General features: G+C 51.6%; 1 protein-coding gene across 2 annotated transcripts in view; it reads right to left on the reverse strand.

Annotated features, from left to right (window-relative positions):
• The window catches only part of ASIC2 (acid sensing ion channel subunit 2), a 1,016,483-nt gene that overhangs the window by 82,002 nt on the left and 913,777 nt on the right, over positions 1 to 20,704 (reverse strand). For both annotated transcript variants that reach the window (XM_045488090.1, XM_045488089.1), the window contains exon 2: positions 4,900 to 5,050. In XM_045488090.1, the coding sequence (XP_045344046.1) occupies positions 4,900 to 5,050 (151 nt within the window). The remainder of the gene's footprint in view (positions 1 to 4,899; positions 5,051 to 20,704) is intronic.

Raw genomic sequence — 20,704 nt, forward strand, 5'->3', positions numbered from 1 at the left:
GAAAATGCTGGCCATGAAATCTGCACTTCTACGGTCTAGGACAGTTTTTCTGTCCCTTTTCTATTTTGTGAGTTCCTCCATGAAAAAGGTTTCCATGGTCAAAGGCATTTGGGAAATAAATGCTGTGTGCAATATTACTTTCTTGGAGATTCATGATGTAGTATATTAAAGAATTTCTGCAACGAATAAATGCATTTAACTTCATGTAAGCAGGGTGCCCAGATCCTTGTTTTTCTGTGACATGTAATATCTCCAATCCTGACATTCCAGAGGGTCCATACAGTCTAGGTCCATGTGTGATGGACCTTTCTTTTCTTTTCTTTTCTTTTCTTTTCTTTTCTTTTCTTTTCTTTTCTTTCTCTTCTTTTCTTTTTTTCTTTTCTTTTCTTTCCTTCTTTCCTATAAAAACATTTGTTTTTGATAGAGAAAGAGCACGAGTGGTGGATGGGCAGAGAGAGAGGGGGGACAGAGGATCCGAAGCAGGCTCTGTGCTGACAGCAGTGAGGTTGACGCGGGGCTCAAACCCATGAATCGTGAGATCATGACCTGAGCTGAAGTCAGACACCCAAGCGACTGAGCCACCTAGGTGCCCCAAGCCTGCCTGCTTTAAAGTGGCATATTCCCAGGGTGCCCTGCAGAAAAATGTTTGGCCAAGAGGGCATCCTGGTGTGGGGGCATTATAAGCCTGGAGGAAAGGGCACTTTTGATAATTTTCATAGTCATCTCTATTTGCTAAGCATGAGCCCATAAGGCTGGGTCCTCTCTAAGAGGGTGCCTTTTTCAAATTCAGTCAGGCACCAAAGGGCCTTCCAGTCAGCCAGAATTACACCCAGAAGAATGGTTCCCTCACTGCTTCCTTAAATTTCTTTTTAAAAAAAATTTTATTATTCACTCTTGAGAGAGAGAGAGAGAGAGAGAGAGAGAGAGCAGGGGAGGGACAGAGAAAGAGGGACAGAGAGAATCTCAGGCAGGCTCCGTGCTCTCAGTGCAAAGCCTGACTCGGGGCTGCAACTCGCAAACTGTGAGATCACGACCTGAACTGAAATCAGGAGGCGGACACTTAACTGACTGAGCCGTCCGGGTGCCCCTACTTCCTTAAATTTCCGAGAGATGAAGCTGTCCACGTGGCAAGGCAAGGGTGTGGCAGAGGCTCTGCTTTGAGCAGATGAGACTCCCAGATGTTGAGTTGCTTCAGGACCCACCCACGTTATAGGGTTGGCGGGACTATTTGGAAGAGGCTCTGGTTCTGGGACGGTTTGGCAGTCCCCCCATGGTCATCATTATCACCCTTCTACTGTCTACAGTTTGCGGAAAGCTCTCATGTGCTTCCTTCAGCCATCCTGTGAAGTCCATGGGTTTATCTGTGTTATCGATCTCTATTTTACCAATGAGGAAACTGAGGCCCAGTCACTTGTCTTCAGTCACATAGCTAGTAAAGGAAGAGCTGGGGATTTGGTCTCTCTAACATCGCTTTCCTGTCCTACTACACTGCCTGTCATCAAGTTGTCTGCGGCTGCTCCCTCAACAGCCATATTTCAGTTCCTTTCTTCTCCACCCTCATTCAGATATCTCTGATAAAGACTTGGGAATTAAGAGGAGGTAGGAATGCCAAGGAAGCCAGATGGCATCTATGGGGCCACAGGGCTTGGGGGCGTCTAGCAGGCAGCCTCCCTCCTGAGGGCCATGGTGGGACTAGGCCTGCCCACATTCCTTTGGAGCAAAGACCAAGCAGCAAGGTGTGGCCATGCCTCCTCAGGTGGCCCTATGGACAAGCATCCCTCACCTGCCAGAGTCCATCCCTCACCCTTCAGCAGGTGTGTACCCTCACTCCTAATTCCATGAGACTCACTCCTCACCAGCCCAGGAAACAAGTGGCTTTGAGGCAACCAGAGTCTCCAACAGGTGCTCATTGCTCAGTGACTTCTCAGCCCAAAACAAGGAAGCCTGGACGTAAGGATTCAGGCCACCGGTTCCTCATTCCCATGAGCCACATTTCAAATGCTCAGTTGTGCCTACGGCATTGGACAGTGCAGCTAGAGGGCATTTCCACCGCTGCAGAAAATTCTTCGGGACAGCACCGATCAGTCTCTCCTCTGACCGGTTTCTGCCAGCCCTTGCCCTTGCTCTAACGCCCTCCTTCTTCATGAGCCTCCTTCCCCAGCCTCAGAGGCAGTTGTTTAAGTGAGAAGTGCCGGTGGATCACTAAGAGATAGCTCAAGGAGCCGGCAGGAGTGAGGCTGTTCTCTTGTGCATTCTGTGTGCCAGGGTGGCTGCTCAATGAGAGGATAAGCCCCTGAAAGGCAGGGCATCTGGTGTCTTGTGTATCCCTGACCATGCCTTGCACGGTGTTAGGCACACAGCAGGTCCTCTATCACGTTTATGGTCCATCAGGGCAAACTGGTGGTCAAGGGGCTTGGGTCAGCGCAGCACTGGCCGGGCCGTGAATTTACTGCATGATGTCCAGTACATCCATCACTTCCTGCCAGGCCTCAGTTCTCCCTCCACCAAGGCACAAGGGGATTGGCTGGAATAGATGATCTCAGAGCTTTCCTGCTCTTTCCATCCATGGCTTCGGGAGACAGAGCACAGATTCCCTGGGGCAGGACCCCCCTGTGGTTGGAGCCCATTTTATCAGCAGCCAGTGCTCAGACCCAAGGTCAGACCCCATGGGGGGCTGTGCTGTGTGAAGATGTCTGTGACAGGTGCCTGGCATTGTGAGTGTGTGTGCATGTGTGTGTATGCCTATGTGTATACATTTGCTTTTGCTCCCAAACCAAGGTAACAGAGCAGGAAATCCAACATTATTGTGCAAAGACATAACTAACCTATAGTCAGGCTGTGGGCGTGACGTCTCCGGGACTCATTTTTATTGCCCCTTTCCCTCCTTTTCCACACGTGGCTCGATAAACAAATACGTCCTGGTGTCTGCAAGGCAGAACCTCTTCCTGGGGATCAAGACCCACCTCCTAGGGCTCAGGGTTGTCTACAGATCCCCATGGTCACAGGACACAGGCTGGTCTCAGGGATGTTCTGGAAAGCCAGGCTCTGCCGGTCAGCTCCCAGGGATGCCAGAGCTCGGCACAAACCCAGACCTCCCTTTGTTTGCTGGAGGGCAGGGGTACTGAATTTAGAAAAGTGGATGGGTCCATTTAAGCATCTCTTCGGCAAACAGCAGATGGCCTGGAGCCTGAGGTGAGCCACCAGAAGGCACTGCTGGGGTGACGTATGTGGGGACCATTTTGCTTCTCAGTTGCTGGTGCAGGAGGGCCAGGGCCAACCACACTGTGAAGGAAGTGGCTGTGCTCACCTCTCCCCGCAGGGCGTTTGGGCCATAGACATGGGCGGCAGAGAGTGGTGGTGGGGGCAGCTCGGAGTCTGCGGTGGGTCCTCCCCAGGGTAGGAAGCCCTGGCTGCCCTCAGAGGCCCAGCAGGCCCCAGGCACAGTGAGGGCCGGACCTCAGGATCGGGGGGCCAGGCTTTCGGAATCATGGGGTGAGGTTGGGGGCTGGGCTGCTTGGCCTCCACCCACCTCAGCTCCAATCTGAGGGCCCAGGGCCTCCTTCCTGCTGGAATCTTCTCTCTCCTCCTCCCTTCTATGGAGCCCTTCTCCAGGCCCATCCTTGACCCCTGCCTGTTCCTCCTTGTTATGCCCCGAACACAGCATTACTCTTATTTTGGGCCTAGTTTGCAGCCATGTCCCACTCGTGGGCACCTCTTCACTCTCTTCATCTGGGAGAGTTCTAGAAGCTGCCGGTGTCCTTAGACTTACTGTCTGCATCACACCGGTCTCTGCTTCTCTCACCTTCTTCTCTGTCTGACCTTCCTGTGCCACTCTTGTGAGGACCCACCTGTGTAATTCAGAGTAATCCCAAGACTCTGTTCAAATATATAATTTTTTTAATGTTTATTTATTTCTGAGAGGCAGAGAGACAGAGCACGAGCCGGGCAAGGAGAGACAGAGAGAGAGGGAGATGCAAAATCTAAGGCAGGCTCCAGGCTCTGAGCCATCAGCACAGAGCCCGATGCGGGGTTCGAACTCACGAACTGCAAGATCATGACCTGAGCCAAAGTCAGACACTCAACTGACAGAGACACCCATGTGCCCCCAAGACTCTGTACAAATGCCCAGGGGAATATGATGCTTTCCCTGAACATCCTCCCCTCAGGGGGAGGACGCTGTCTATGTGGCATGGGTACACTCGTGTCACATTGGACTGTAACTGTGTGTCTCCTCCTCAAGGTTGTGTGACCAAGGACCTGGTCTTTTTTTACCTTAATGTCCTTCGTGCAAAGCCTGACACCGTATACATGGCTAATGAATAGTTTGCTGAATCCATAAATGAATAAACATGTACATGAAATAGCTCTGGGGCCTGTACACATGCCCCCCCCCCAAGGGGCTCATGCAAGCATGGTGTCAGGCCCCTGAGTCCATGTCCTTTGGCTTTCCGACCCTACAAGCTTGTCCACCTTCCCCCAGTGGGAGGACCCTGCTCTCCTTTCTGCTGGGCCTCCCAGCTGGGTTGGGATAGTCAAGATGGCTGGAGGAGGAAGATGGCTGACCCGTGTGTTCATATCTTCCTCTTCCCTGAAATCAAGCCACCTGCCTGCCCAATCATACCTTCCTCCATGCCTCCTTCCCAACACCTGCCTCAGCCTCCCTGCCTTCCTTTTCCAGTGTTCCTATCATCTGCCCCTCCCCCACCTACTGAAATCTGAGGAAACCCAGAGCATCACAGTCCATGCAGGGACATCTTTACCCTTCGCTAGTATGTTGTCACCCCCCGCTCCCCGATAGACAGTAGTCCCTTAAGATAGCCCACCTGAAGCAAACCAGTCTTTCAGAGTCCTGCACCCCTCCGCCATCACCCACAGCCCAAGTCCCTGTGCCCAGCTCACCTGTCTCTCCCCAGATGGGCAGGTACTCATCTTGCTGAATGTCCAGCATGATCTCCAGCCCGTTGCCTGTCCCGCCCTTGACCGTGGTGAGCAGAGGTTTGCCATCCTCGCCTGAGTTAAACATGTAACACTTCCCATATTTTGTAAACACCTGGGGGAGAGATGAAAGGGAGAGAAGCACGTGAGTGACTTCAGACTAGAGACGGGTGAGACCCGAGAAGTGCAACATCAGGCCAGAGTCCCCACAGCCCGTCATGGTCAAGCCCTCTTGGGGACCGATGATTCCTCACTGTGGCTAATGGTCTTTTTGCCAAGTGGGATTCTGGCATCCAAGAACAAATCCAAGAACAAATCTGGATACCCTTTGATGTTTGTTGCCATGGGATCTTGTCTCTTCTCCCTCTGGGCACTACTCCCCCCGGGACACCAGGTGGTCCTGTCCACTTCCAAATGTTGAATATCTGTAAGCCAATCTGCATCTCCAGCCCCAAGCTCTCTCCTGGGCTCCACACACACTGGCCCCACTGCCCGAGGAGCATGACTTCAGGGGGACCCATGGCCCTCTGACACTCAGAGAGTCCCAAGGGAACAAACTTCCTCGGGTTCTCTGCCCCACCGGATGGGTCTCCTGCCCTCATGTCCCAGGGAATAGCATCGCCATGTGCCGAGAGGCTCAAGCCAGACCCTCAGGGTGGCTGTCCACTCTTCCTCTTCTTCACCCCCATGTCCAGTTAGCCAGCAGGGCCTGGGCAAGGCTGTCTCTACGTCCAGCTTGCACTTTGCTTTTCCCTACTGCATTGCCATAACTTAGGACCCAGCCATTGTTTGCTTGGGCTGCTGCCATTTCTTAGCTGGGCCCCTGGATTCCAGACCACCTTCTCCAGTCCAGTCTCCAAGTTCACTGTGACTCATTTTCTGAAATGCAAGCCTCATCTTGTTAATCCTAGGCTTACAATCCATCGGGGCTCCCCAGCCCCCATAGGCTGAAAGCCAGGCCCTCCATACCCAGCCTTCTGTGATGCCCTCTGCCTACCCCATCCTACAGCTTCCCATCTGTGTCCATGGAAATCCATGAGCAGGGAAGCTCCGTGCATTTGGGGACTACACCTGCTTATTAGCTGAGGTGTCTATCTCCAGTGCTTAGTACGGCACCTCACACGGGGGGTGTTCCAGATATATATGAATGAATGAATGAATGAATGAGTGAGTGGGTGGATGGAGTCAGATCAGATGACTTATAGCACTATTGGATGTGCCCTGCTGGTTCCTACACTGGTGGCTTTCTATTTGCTGCTTCTGCTGCCTGTAACTCCTCTCACCCCTCTTCCTGCCTGGATAGCCTCTAACAGTTGTCCAAGACTGGATTGATGTGTCTCCTCCTCCAGAAGCCTTTCTGAGCCCCTGGACCAAGTTGGGCTACTCCCCTTTTCACTGTTCCCCTCGCTCCTTCACCACGGCAGCTTATCACATGCCCCAAATAGTTGGTCTTATATCTCTTCCGAACTTGACTCTGCCATTCACTTCTGAATCCAAGGACTTAACAAATTGTCTGGCACACAGTAGGTGTTTGTACCACTTTGGCTTGACGGATTACATGATGACCAAGACGTGGTGTGATGGTGTGGGAAAGGCCCGGGGCAAGGGATGCAGAGATCTTTGTCCAAGTTTGATGTTGCCACTTATTAGTCACGTGACTATGGGTGAACCAAGTAAACCCTCCAAGCCTCAACTTCTCCATCTATAGAATGGGATTATTAGTCATGTGACTATGGGTGAACCAAGTAAGCCCTCCAGGCCTCAACTTCTCCATCTATAAAATGGTAGTGCTTGTCCTTTCTTTAGCTACCCCTCAAGGTTCCTGAGAGGATCAGCCGAGGTAACACATGCAAACGTGCTTTGAAAACTCTAAAAGCTTTCTACAAATGCTATGGGTTATTATGCTTACATAACTGCTTTGGAACCTCGAGCTGAAGCCAAATTATATCTGGCACAACTGGCTGGAAGGGAGCCAGGCCAACTGCACTGGGTCTCTGCGGCCACTGAGGTTTGGGCCCAGGCCCCTCCTTGGCCATGCTCCACTGCACTGTCCCCTCCTGCAGCGTGGAGGCCAAGAGGAGGCTCTTTGGTTTCCCATCCTTCAGTGCTGGGGCAGGTAAATAGCAGGGGTGGGTGCTGGAAGCTGCCTTTCTCATGCAGATCTTGAAGGCCTGATGAAGGGAAGGAAGAGAGGCCTCTACAGTGTGCCAGACACACTGTTAGTCACTCATCTGTGTTATCTCATTTAACTCTTGCAGCCACGACTGCTGTGGGTATTGCTGCTCCCATTGTGCAGAGGAGGAAACCAAGGCCCAGGGATAAGTGACTCGTCTAAGTCACACAGCAAATCAATAGCGACGCTGAGACACAAATCCATGAGTGTCTTAACACATGCTCTTTCTGGATGTGCTCTCTTGGGTCTTGGTCCCTGGGACCTTTCTGAGCCATACACTGTTTCTCTGTGCCTTGCTTTTTCCATCAGCCAGTCAATAGTCATATGCATGTGCTCCTACTATGTGCAAGAATTAGGAGGATTGCCGAGAAGTACAAGCCCGGCTTCCAGAGACCACATTTTCGTCACCATCTAAAATGTCTCTGAGTCCCCGACCAGCTGCACTATTTCAGGACAGCCAAACCCTTCTTCTGCTTCATGGTGGGGGAGAACAGCTGGAACTGGATTTTTCAAAAAAAAAAATAAATAAATAAACCCTGAGCTTTATCATGACCATGGTGCAGAGCAACTGCCCTTGGCTAACGAATCTGTCCCCTGGAGACATGTTCTCGGGGACCACTGCAATGAACGGATGAGAGAATTTTATAGTTGGTGCATCTTTTGCAAGGGGTTGAACACATCTGGAGTGACTTCTGGGTGCTCTAATAGAGTTTCTGTCTGTAGATCCACTAAATATGCTTGTTGCTTCCAAAATTAATTATACTATTAATTGCCTATCTATCTGAGGAGATTTGTAAGGAAAAGTACATTTCATCTTCGCACCAAATTACTGCAAATTCCAACCACCCCACCCCCACTTGGAACTTGGACTCCAGAATATTGGGCTGAGGTTAGAATGTGATGCCTCCTCCTAGAGTCGACGGTGATCCCAGCCCAGTGTCTGAGATCCCAGATGCGCTGGGTGGGGGCTGTCGATAAAGGGCATGGACCCTCCATGAGCTCCCGAGGGTGATGACAAGGCACGAGAACTCCGAGGGGTCTTACAGACCATCTCGCCCACCCAACTTACTTCACAGGGGAGGAGACGCAGACCTGGGAGAGAGGAAGCAATTTGCCTGAGGCTGCGCAGTGAGGCCGTGTCTGTTTGGAACCAGACTCCTGGTTCAGTCTGCACTTCCTTTACTCCAGTCTCCCTCAGCTTCTCCACTTACAACAGGAGAGGGAGGCTCTAAGGGATTGCTACCTTCAGCTGATCATTGACAAGAGTGCCTGATCTGCGGCAGGCACTGGGTTGGCACACGGAAGCCTCATGCATTAAAGTCTTCCCATGTAGAGGAGGGAGCAGACAGGTCTTTGTGATAGAGACTCACTCCCCATCCGTAGCTGTCCCCTTGCCGGGCCTGGTACTCGTCCTAGGCCCAGGTGGTGGCTCCTGCAGGGAAGTGTGGTCAGCGTGGTGGTGACCAGAGAGGCAGGCTGCTGGTGGGTGACCACACCATGTCTGAGAGATGGCCAGGTTCTTTATCAAGTCAGGATCACCATAAAGAGGCCTGGGGCACCTGGGTGGCTCAGTTGGTTAAGCATCTGACTTCGGCTCAGGTCATGATCTCACAGTTTGTGGGTTTGAGCCCCGCATAGGCCTCTGTGCTGACAGTTCAGAGCCTGCTTGGGATCGTCTCTTTCTCCCTCTCTCTCTGCCCTTCTGCTGCCCTCTTTCTCTCTCTCTCTCTCTAAAAAGTAAATAAATAAACCTAAAGAAAAAAAAGAGGCCTAACCCCCTTCTGCATCTTCCTGGTGCACTTAGGATAAGTCCCCAAATCGTCACGGGGCCCTGTATGGTTCAGCCCCATCTCTTGTCCTCCCTTCTCTCACGTGCTTCGAGCACACCGGCCTCTTTAGTTCCTGGAACGTACAATAAGCTCTTCTCCCTGTAGGCCCCTTCCACAGGCTGTTTCCTCCACCTACCATGATGTTCTCTGCATACCCTCCGTCTACCTTCCTGTGATCGCTTCCCCAGAGGCCTCGCTTGACCACCCACCACCCCTGCTCCCGGCTTCCATTTCGGTTGGGACATCCTATCTTACGACCTCATACCTCCTGTTTTTTCCTTTACAGTGTGTAACTAGATGGTTGTTCATGTGATTGTCTGTTGGGCACATCTTCCGCCAGACTGTAAGCTCTCAGAGGGCAGGGACTGGGTCCGTTTGGATGAACGAATGAAGGGGCTAAGGTACTACCAACCCATATCCCCTTGCCTTCCCCTGGAAGGTGGCCTTCGGGGCCGGCCAGCCTTGCTGATTCTGGCCGGAGCTGGGCCTGACCACGTATCCCACCCCTCCCTCCCCTCTCTTTGCCTGCTGAGGCCGTCTCAGCTTCCTACTTAATTGTACCTAAGCAGTTTCGCTTGCTGCTACATGAAAGTATTAGAGGAAATAATCCTCTAGGAACTAAGACAGTCTACCTTTGTGGGGGCAGGAGAAGGGGCTCAGAGGCAGCGAGGCTCATGCTGGCTGCACGCCTCTGTCAGCCTCCCTGCCTGTGCTGCCGAGGCCTCGGCTCCTGCCTGGTGTTTCTGAGAGGATTATTTTCCTCTCTGCTCCACATCAAAGGCCTCAGAGCTATTTACACACCACACAATTTTTGCTACAAACTTGGGACAAGATGCTGCTCTCCTTCCCCATTTCGGGGCATAACGATGCATAAGTGTAACACACGTTTCAGATTTAGGTCTTATCGTCCCCAGCCAGAAAATATAATTTATTGAAGTCCAGACTGTCAGGCCCAGCTCACTGCTCCTTGGGACCTGCCATTCTCCCAGGCATCCCTCTGCTCTCCGGTAAGTGCTGACAGCCCCATCGCGGATGGCCGGACTGGATCTGCTGGGTTGCTAAGAGTCTAGGATTGCACTCAGTCGGATTGGGTTGTACGAGTTAGAGATGCACATTTCACACCTGGCTCTCTAGGAGGGAGGGGGGTTCCTGAGATAAAAATGAGCCCCGTGCCCGGCACCGTCATTGCTAACATTGGCACGGCGCATTATGGTGTAGACAGCTTACGTACAGCATCATCTTTCTCAGTGGCCCCACGAAGGGAAGGAACCTAACAGTTCCTGAGCCTGTCCTCTGTATAGGTCCCTGCTTGGCACGTCCATAGGTATTCTCTCTTTCCTGATCATGGTCTAGCTCTCCTGATGGGGAGGCATCTTGTGATCATATCCCTATTCTATAGTTGAGGAGACTCAGGCTACTGGGGAGGTGGGTGCTTAGAGCTGGGATTCGCAGGTGAGGCTTTATCACCAAGGAAGTCAGGAGGAAGGAAGTCTGGGCTTTGGGACCAGACAGGATGCCATCAAGACAGATCCCTGTTTATTTGTCAAATCCGTGGCCCCCAACACAGCATTTTCTGTTCCCAATGCATTTCCTCATCTACAAACCCGGCAAGATAATCTCTTTTTAAAAACGTTTATTTATTTTTGAGAGAAAGAGTATAAGCGGGGTAAGGGCAGAGAGAGAAGGGAACAGAGGATCTGAAGCAGGCTCCGTGGCGACAGCAGAGAGCCCGAGGCGGGATTTGAACTTACGAACCGTGAGATCATGACCTGAGCCCAGGTCGGACACTCAACTGACCACCCAGGTGACCCCTGCAAGAGAATCTTGGCATGTGGTTGGAGGGCCTAAGTGAGAGAATATAAGTGGATTGGTTTGCAGGATTACATAATAGACATCTTCACTAGTTATGAGTCCACACTAGGGGGGAGCCACTACATTTTTCCTTTTCAGCAGAAGAGAGATTAGTCATTTGGGTTACGGGAGAGAGTCAACAATGAATTGAAGAATGGGAGGTTGGGGGTTCCTGTCCTCTCTGCGTATGGCCCTACCATACCAAGCTTATCTCAAAGTAGGTAGAGGAGATGAAAAGCGCTGTGTGCTACTGATTGCTTATTCCTTAATAATGCCAAGCCTGTTGCTGAAGCCCTGGGCAGCTGATGAGATTACTGGGACCATGGAGTTTTGTAGGAGAGGGAGATGCTTCCCATGCCTACAACCCACTTCGAAAATCTGCATGTGAATTCCAACCGAATTGTAACTAGTTACTGGCATAGTGGAAAGACACCACCCATCTGAAGCTGGCACGTTCTAAATGAGAGGGACATGGAGGTGGGAATGGGGAGAGGGTCTCACTGCCTTCCCAGAGCTCTTGGAGTAGCTCTGAAGTTGGTACCTTCCCTGCAGTGCCATTCACTTTACATTTGCCATTACTGACGTTTGCAGCAGCCCCGTGAGGTGGCCATTTTCACCAATCCGAGGCCCAGAGGGGCTGAGCCAGGTCGCAGAGCCGGTCAGTGGAGAACCCAGGACAAAATCCATTTTTGCCTAGTTCCAAAGCCGACACTCTTTGTCCCCCGTCCCTCATAGGTACAGCTCATACCCTCACCCGTCTCCCAAACTGCTCTGCTCCTGGCCAACTGAGATCGGTGGCTTGCTAACGCAGGGTTCTCCCATCTGGTAGTAGGGGAGGTACGTCTCAGAGTCAGAGGCATCGTGGAAAAGCTCAGGCATCTCATCCAAACTTCTCTTTTTCACATGTGAGCCCAAGGTCCACAGAGGGCAAGGGGCCTGCCTGCAGTAGTTTGGGAACAGAGCTGAGCTCTGACCTGGGCTTGATGGCCTGGGCCTTTGCTCTTCCTCTAACGCCAGGGGCTAGAGATAATGACCAGGATTCTCTTCTCAGGGCGTTGCGTCCAGGAATAAGAGAAAGACTGGCAACTGCTGCTGGCATCCAGGCTCAGAGTGACCTGGCAGGGGCTCCTGCCTTACGGAGTCCGGGAAATGCAAAGTGGAGCCCTTTCTGGGGAAGGTTAGGAACGGCCGATACCCATGAAGACACAGTTTTCTGGTTCAATTAATAGTGCAAACAACACTTCTCCAGCACGTACCTACTTAAGAAAATAAATTATGTATAAGCTGCCTTAAGGATTGTTGAAATATCCACTCACCAGCTCACAACTAAGCCTGCAAGCTTCAAACCTTCTAGTCCATTCATTAATCCTGACCTTTAGGGCTTCTCCTAGGCAGTCAGTTTCTTGTCTCTTCTTGCTTATTACACTTGAAGGAAATGAAACTGTACAGCTCCAAAGTGCGTCTAAAATCCAGCCTTTCCCCGCCCTCGGTTGCCTGACTTTTCCTTTCAACGAGTTACTGAAATTTCTCATTAGGCTGTTTTCAACACAACACGCACATTAAAGCCAACCGTGTAGTCTTGTTTGGTTTTCCTCTTTCAAACTCCTCAAACGCATTTTGCACAATTGAGAAGTGAGGAAGTCTGTCAAATGGGTTACCAGGTTTCCAGCATGCAAAAATGAATCGGCGTTTTGTTTCTTGAAATTGCAATTAACGTGTTTGAAAATGAAATACAGCAGAGGGACGGATGCATAAGGAGGCTGCCTGAGACGGTCGGCTCTTTGAAGGCAAGGACCGGATCTTGTTAAAATGTCTGTCTGCTCATTCATCTGTGCCTGCGACAGGAACTCTCGACTAGCTCTTGCATTCCAACGACTGCCGCACGACTGTGTTTTCCCTCCAAGGAGGTTTAGAAAGGCAATTTCAGCCAATACCCGTGACAGCACCTCCACGTGGTAGGTGCTCTTCCTGGAAGTGAGGGAGCGAGGAGGACGTGGTCTCTTTGCAACCACTTGTCACCTCTTCCCAACTAGGGGGTCCCCATCTCTTTTAGGACATTGTTAATATCTTTCTCCATGGAGGCTCCCTCCTGGGGGGAAAGGGAAGAGCGGACAATCACTGAGCATTGAGTCGAGCGCTGTGCCGATCGCTTAGTGACCCTTCTATCCTTTAAAGTTCACGAAGCCCATGGATGTAGGCGTTATCCCTCCCAGGGTGCCGACAGGAAACCTGAGGCTCCGAGAGGCTAAATATCTTGTCCAAGGTCCTACAGCTAAAGAGTGGTTCACCTGACCTTTTGTTTTATGCTCAAAGGTTGTCAGAAGTCCTTTTGACATTATTAGAATGTATGAGACGGTGATGTGACCCCTTCCTCCACGCCCCTGCACCCATCTGCTGGGATGTGACATTTCCCGTGCGCGTTTCACTGAGAGGCCCTCCTGCCTCCTCTCTCCAAGCCTGAGTGCAGCCGGGGCCTTGTCCACCGGGCAACTGTCCAGAGAGCTTTAGATACCGTGCAGGAGGGGATGTGTGAGCCCCATGCAGAAGGAAAGAGCATCGAGCAGCTGCAAGCCTGTCAGCTGAGAAAACAGCACGAAGGGGAGGGGTGGGTGGCTGAGCGTTCTCCTCCGATTCAGACGTTTTGTGAGCAAGTGTGCTCGTGGAGGATGACTCATGGAGACACAGGGCAACTGGAAGGAGCTCTGGTTATTCACCTGGAGCGTCGTCGGAAATGCCAGACCTCTGCTGCTGAATCCCTCCTGACAGCTCATGCGGGAATCCCACAAGGGGCTCCACTTGAGGTTATGAAGTGGGACGTGGGGAGCCAGACCGACGCCTTTCAAGCCGGGCTGCGGCTTGGCTGGTGGGGGGGCCCAGGGCCTGACTTGACGGAAGTTTCAAACGGGCTCCGGCAACAGGTTGGCTGCTGTATCTGCTGAGGTCTCACTGTCTGCCTCCTGTGGGCAGTAAGGGCCGTGGCATCTCATCTCTGGATCCCCAGCACCTGGTTCCATGGCCGGCACATAGTAGGCACTATGAGAGATGTCTGGGTGAAAGAGAAAAGTCCAGCGTGCACTTGGGAACCAGGCAACCGGAGTTTCCAGTGCTGCCTCTGTCATTTCACCTCGTTGGCTCTTGATCCTTCATCTAGGAGACGCTGGCAGGAGTACCTTTCAGTAGAATTGTAAAGATCAAAAGGGCTATAATGGGTGTGAGAGTGCTTTGTGTGGAAAAAAAACCCCTCAGCCCAGGCGGGGGAGCATTTCTGTTTGTGGTTTGCATCATGCCCAAGGCCCTGCAGGAGCAGGGGAGGGACAGAGCTGTTATTTTGACGTGGGAATTGAATCCGAGATGTTCCATCTGGGGCCATGGTCACAGCTCGCCCGTTCATTCACTTAGCGAACATCTGCAGAACACCTCCTGTGTTCTAGGCACCGCCTCAGGCGTTGGGGACACAGAAATGAGTCAACGTTTTAGGAACTGCCCGGCCCAGAGGGTGGCCCTGCAGACTATCCTGGGTGGTGCCAGGTGCTGTGGGAACGCACAGAAGGCAGCTGCCTGGGAGGCTGTGCGCGAGGGGGTTCTGGGTGCCTGTTGCAGATTTCTCTCTAGACACCAGGGTATTTAGCAGGTTGAGACGAACCCCTGGGCCTGGCTCCTGGTCTAAGAAGGGCCATGCTGATGCGATCCGGAAGGCCAGAGGTACCAGTCCAGGCCTCTGGCTGTCTGGCTGAGCCCCGCCTACCTGCCCGTCTTTCCAGCTCTCTTCCTCTTTTGGAACCTAACACCCTGGACAACTGTGGTTTCTGCTAAAAGGTGGGCAGGTTTGTGGAAGACACGGACTTTGGAGTCAGATTATCCTGGCTGAACACTTACTATGTGCCAGACACTGTGCACAATGACTAATGGAGCTTAGTGGTCAGATAGTAGATAATTATCAAGACAGAGATGGGGTGACTGAGAGGCGTTTGGCACCCGGTTCTGCCCAAGGATGCTGTGTCAGTCCCAGAGCTCCCCCTGCCCCCACCCACCTCCCCACCCCAGCCGCCCTCCAGCCTGGCTCTCTAATCTGCTCATTGCCAACAGGTCACCAAGCCAAACCTAAGGTCACAGGGCCAAAGCAAGTGGATAAATAAAAAGAACACATTTCCGGTGAGTCAAGTCTGACTGGGAAGAGGATCCCCTTCTCTGTCACCAGATATGGGGAGCAGGACCCAGGAGGGGTCCCCTGTCTTTAAGGAGGAAAGAAGCCCAGGAAAAGGGGAGGAGAAAATGCAGTCACAAACCATCCATAGCCTTGTTACGATTTTCTTCTGCTGACCCTACTGACCTGATTCCTGCTGCCCCAGTCTGTGCCAGCGTCCAGGCAAGGCAGACTGGGGGCAGCATGTGTTCAAGGCACAGCAGCCCAGACGCACTGGGATGTGGCCCCGAGTCCTGCCACATCTGGATGTTGTGGGGAGTGGGGCACCTCCTAGTCTATGTTCAGATTACTCACAAGATGATGGATGTACCTGGGTTCACGGTCCCGGATCTGCTTGATCCTGCCTGCTGGATTTATGGGAATATGTTACTTGCTTGGCTTGCCCTGTGGCTTTGCCAGATCTCTTCTGGAGCATTCCTTGGCTATTCTTGTATAAGAAGTTTGTAATACTCTTGCTGGATATTTCCGCTCACTTGAACTTCACCTTTCCCTCACCCTCCTACCACCTATTCCCGGGGCTCGGGTGGGCTTCACCTCCCACTGTGAGTGTGTCTTATACCTGGATGACCAACCCTGAGATAAGACATGAGTCGCTCTGTGCACCTGCCTCATTGCCCACCTGTTGGGAATTGCTTTTTTTTTTTTTTTTTTTTTTAACAGGTGAGGGATGAGGAGGGGAGAGGAGGGAATCAGAAATGTGCTCTGCTGTGCTCCTGATTAATTTCACATTATTCTACAGGGCTGCATGGAAAACAATGCGTCAGTAAAAACCAAATGACGGTTTATGATGTTTGCACAGGAAAAGCGGACGTTCCAATGAATGCCAGGGCTGAAAATAATCCCAAGGTGGGCTGACTCTAAAAGCTGATCAAGAAAAGGTCAAATCGGTAACTACCCACATGGCACTGAAATCCTCATACTCCATTCCTACCGATTTCACGCCTTCTCATTACAAACGTATTTCTAGGAAGTGCTCAGAGAACGTCGTTGTCTTCTACTCTTCCCAAGGGCTGGTCTTAGAGGTTGGGTAGCACGTCATTTTAGTAACAAAGCATGTTCAAAACCATCACAGATTCAGAAATGCGGAGGGTTTCCGGTAGTTCAATCAGATTGCTTTCCTGACATGTGGAATGCAGACCTGGCTGGCAGACAAAGAGCGTGCATGGCGCCACTCTCCTTCATAGGTCCCACTGATTGGCCACAGCACTCTTTCTCTCTGGGCAGGCACTCTTTTTATCTTTTCCCCCAGCCCAGCAATGCTGGTTGCCACTATGAGTCCATTCGATGAATAAGGAAGAGACGAATTCTGTTTGCCATCCTTGTTTGTGCCAGAAGAACGCAATGTCTACCGGTGGTGCCAGGGTTTCTGTAACAAGGGGCAATTCTTGAAAGTGGGGGAAGGTTTGGGCAATGCGAGGGGCACAGTTTTGGGGACTTAAGGTAGAAGGGGCTCTAGATGGTGACAGAGGCAGAGGTGGGACTTTGCACACTGCGAGGTGTTGCTTCGACTTGGCTTTGGTACCAGGATAGAGCGTGCATAGGCTTTGGAATCAAATCCCATTTCTGGCATTTCCTGGCTTTTTAAATGGCACTAATAGTTTTGAGCCTCCCCATGTCTCAGATGGGTAGACCAGACCCCCTAGGAGACCGCGATTTTTGTTGCACCACAGTTCCTGGACTTCTGATCAAGTATCAAAGGACCTGAGAGATTAGGGGCTTTCAAAATGGGAAACGAGGCATTTTTTAGTTCATTGGATAGCCGATGAGCAACTATTACATGTCGAATACGCTGCCAGGTCCTGGGAATAGGAAGATAAATTAGAGGTGGACACCACCTTCAGGTAGTTCATGAGCTATCCGGGTAGAAATGGAGATAAAACAGCTTCAGATCGTCAGGGAGACAGAGCGGCTGTAAGACCACCACTGATCAATTTACAGAATGCAGCTCTGGAGGGACAGTTACATGAAGCAAAGTCCACTCGTGTAGGATTTGTTCCAGCCCATCATCCCTGTTGATCTGTGTGCATTTTCACCAGGGCCTCCGTTTAGCTCCTGCTTGTACATCAGCATGCCCTACAGGCTGCCTCACTCCCCAGCCCCACCTCGTCTCCTCACCTCCAAAGCAGGGCCTGGACTGGGATGGGGCAGATGAGGTGTCTAGGGCACGGCACTTAAGGAGGCACTTCCTTCCTGGGGCTGAAGTCACACCCACCTGAGAGTGAGCACCTCCTTAAATTTTGCACCCCAGGTGCCCTGCTCCAGACACAGCCAGGTGAAGACGGGTGGAGACATTGGTGATGAAAGCGGCATGACAACCGGTTGTCACAATAAGCTTGCAAAATGGACACTGTTGTCCCATTCTCAGATGAAGAAACTGAGGCTTAGAGAGGGTGAGTGACTTTAGAGGCATCATGGAGCAGGGAAATGCATGCAGGATTAGTGGAAGATCACACACGGGCTATTTACTAGGACACATCCACGGGTGGACCTTGGGCCAGTTGCTTATTTTCTCTGAGCTTCTGGTTCCTCATCTGCAGAATGGGGATATTAGTGCCTCTCAGGGTTAGATGGTGACGAAGTCCAGGCACTTCCAGCTTCCGGTTCCGTGACCCTGCTTCCCCATGTGTCAAATGGGCTGGCCACACCTGCCTCACAGAGATGCCACGGGCACCAAATGAGATGATGGGTGTGCCGACCCAGAGTCAGTTCTCAAGAACTGTGGGCAGGATGAAATGTCAGTTCCTTAGGCCTTGTTGTGTCTCCAGCCCTGTCAACTGTTCTCCTGGGGTCTTAGGGCGGTGAGCATTTGTTTGGTGAGCCTTTGGGAGGTTCCCGATGATAGGCACAGATCTTCCCTAGACGGATAATTGAGACTGAATACCTGCTACCTTGATGCGCTTCTGTCATGATCCCAATCCAAACCTCCCGGCAACCCTGCTTTCATTGCTCTCATTGTTAGGGAAGAAGCAAGAGAATCCACAAGAGCCTAAACCACTCATGCAGCAAGGCAGGGGCAGAGCAGGGTCTCCGCCCCATCTATTGGATGAAGAAGCCTCTGCATATCCCACTATGACACAACCACCAAAAGTACATGCTAATATTTCTCAGCAATGGAGCAAAACCTGTGATTTCCATGTTGCAACTTGCCGGAATATAAATGAGACTGAAGGCAACCCACTGCGTGAAACCTGGTGAGTGCCAGCTGCTTCTTAGGCATGGCAGAGGGATGGCTTGAGGCTCTGCAGGGTGGCCCGGTGGTGTCGCCGAGTCATGTTATGAGTCTTTGCTGTGTCCCCAAAGGTCAGCCGAAGTTCCACAGCCCTGTTCCCCAAACACTGGAGACGTGAGGGGCAGGTTAGCAGCTCTCTGCAGGTTTAAATCTTGTAGCTCCTACCTTGAGAACATCCCTCTGGCTAATTTCCTCCCCTCACCCCCTAGCGTCAGCCGTGTGCCAAAATGGTGCTGCTCATCTCTTCCGGTTACCTGCCGCAGCCTCCTGCACGGTGGCCCCCTGCCCCCACTCCTTTCCCTCATTCATTTTCCACATAGTGGCCACGGGATCTTTCCGGAAGGCAGACTCCTTCCGGAAGGAGGATTAAACCCTTCCATGGCTGCAAACCTGTTGGCTGGGTTCACTGGGGAGCTGGCAGGAGACAGAGACTTGCATGCAGGAGGTGCATCACGTGAGCCAGCGTTCTCGAGACGTGCATGCACATACCATCCCCATAAGGGAGCGAAGGAGCCAGGAGAAGTCCCCCGACGCACGTGGAGCTGGGGTGGCCCTTCAGGGTTGTTTTGAATGGAGACAAGGGGCCAGCTATCCCACGCTCACTGGGTTTGGGCCCCTCCCGGGGAGAGGACAGAACCCTGGGTGGGGTACCTCTCTGCACTAGAGGACAGTTCCCGGAGAGGGAATTTCTGGACTCGAGCGCCGTCTGCTGCCAGTACGCCAGTCACTGGGTGGGCGAGGGGCTCAGTCCTGCAAGGGTGAGCGTCCGTCATGCTGCCATAGTCCCTGAATCGGCCTCAGTTCCAGGGGCTTTGGAAGGAAACCAACACGCATCCATTATTTGTCTTTCTGTTCTCCATCCCCGCTCTGTGGGGCCGTGTCTTCCTTGTTTCTCCCAGGGCTCTATGCAGAGCCCCACTTCTCATAGGTACTCCATAGAAGTTTGTCGAGTGAATGATTAAAAGAGAAAGACTAAAAGAAACAACGCTGCCATCTGTTTCATAAGGAAAGATAAATTCGCACACAACTTTGCTGTCCCAAGCCTGCACCAAGTGAGCATAGCTGTATGGCCCCGTCTCAGGAACCCGGCCTCTTCCGAGTGGAAAATTTAGCAGGTGGGCAGGACCTCCCACAGCAAACCTCTGCCTACCAATGGCTCCAGGTCGAACGGGCCCCGGGGAGAGATTTGGTGAGGAGGAGACCAAGTCTCCTTTTGACAGTGTCTTAGGCAGCCAGGCCCCCGTTCTCCAGAAACAAAGAAATGGCTGCAGGAACTGGGGATATTTAGAATGAAAAAGCATACTTAAGGAGGACCACAGCTGCTATCTGCAAATATTTGAAGGGATACCATTTGGAGGAGGGAGTATTATTCCCTGCCCCTGTGGGGAATAGTTTTAGGGTTTCAGCTGGTCGTAGGGAAGAACTTAATTAAAAAGCCCAACAATAATCTTTATGCAGAAATGGACATAAATCTCTATCATAAAGACATAGTTACACAAGTGTATCCATTTGTCGAAGCGATACGGGTAAGACATGTGCATTTCAACGTGCACACACTTGATAACAGGAAGGAAATGTTAAATCATCCTTATCATCCTTATCATCCTTAAATGAGGGATGGAGGGGAGCAGAGGTACAGAGGAAATAAGAACATCAAAATGTTAATATGGTTCAATCTGGATGGCGGCACATGGGGTTCATTATATTATTCTGTTTACTTTGTCTATGTGTGAACGTTTTTGTAATAAAAATAGATATATGTTAATTATTTTTTCAAGTTTATTTATTTACTTTGGGGGGGGAGAGAGAGAGAGAGAGAGAGAACGAAAGCAGGGGAGGGGCATAGAGAGAGGGAGAGAGAGAATCCCAAGCAGGCTCCGTGCCACCAGTGCAGAGTCCAATGTGGGGCTCAAACTCTCCAACTGAGAGAGCATAGCCTGAGCCGAAATTAAGAGTCGACGCTTAACTGACTGAGCCACCCAGGCGCCCAGATGTATGTTAATTGTTAAACAAAGATGGATCGAATGGGCTATGTTGGGAGATAGTGGGCTTCCTGTCACTAGAAGTTTTTATGCAAACACCATGGGCATCCTCTCAACACCCTCACCCCGCAAGAACCTGGGATGTGGGAGTATGTTGACAAGAGCAGGAGACTGGGTCAGTCTTGGTCAAGATCCTCACCCTTTGCCTCCTGAGGGAGGGAAGCTGGCTGAGGGTCTGAAAGAGAGCTAGAATCTTCAGAGCCAGGAACCAGCACCAGAGAGCCTCACTCCAGATGGTGGGAGATGCTGGGGTGCAGGCAGGGCAGGCACCCGAGGTGTCTGGAAAGGCCCCTGCACCTGCCGGGAGGTGAGTGGATGGAACGGGGGGATGGTCGAAGTCATGGTAAGGACTCACGGGTTTGCAAAGTAGTCTGAATCAGTGACAATGTGAATTTTTGGAGTCACAGATCCATATGCCATTGCTACTAGCTATGTGACTCT

Source organism: Leopardus geoffroyi, chromosome E1 (genome assembly GCF_018350155.1).
Source record: "Leopardus geoffroyi isolate Oge1 chromosome E1, O.geoffroyi_Oge1_pat1.0, whole genome shotgun sequence".
Lineage (NCBI taxonomy): Eukaryota > Metazoa > Chordata > Mammalia > Carnivora > Felidae > Leopardus > Leopardus geoffroyi.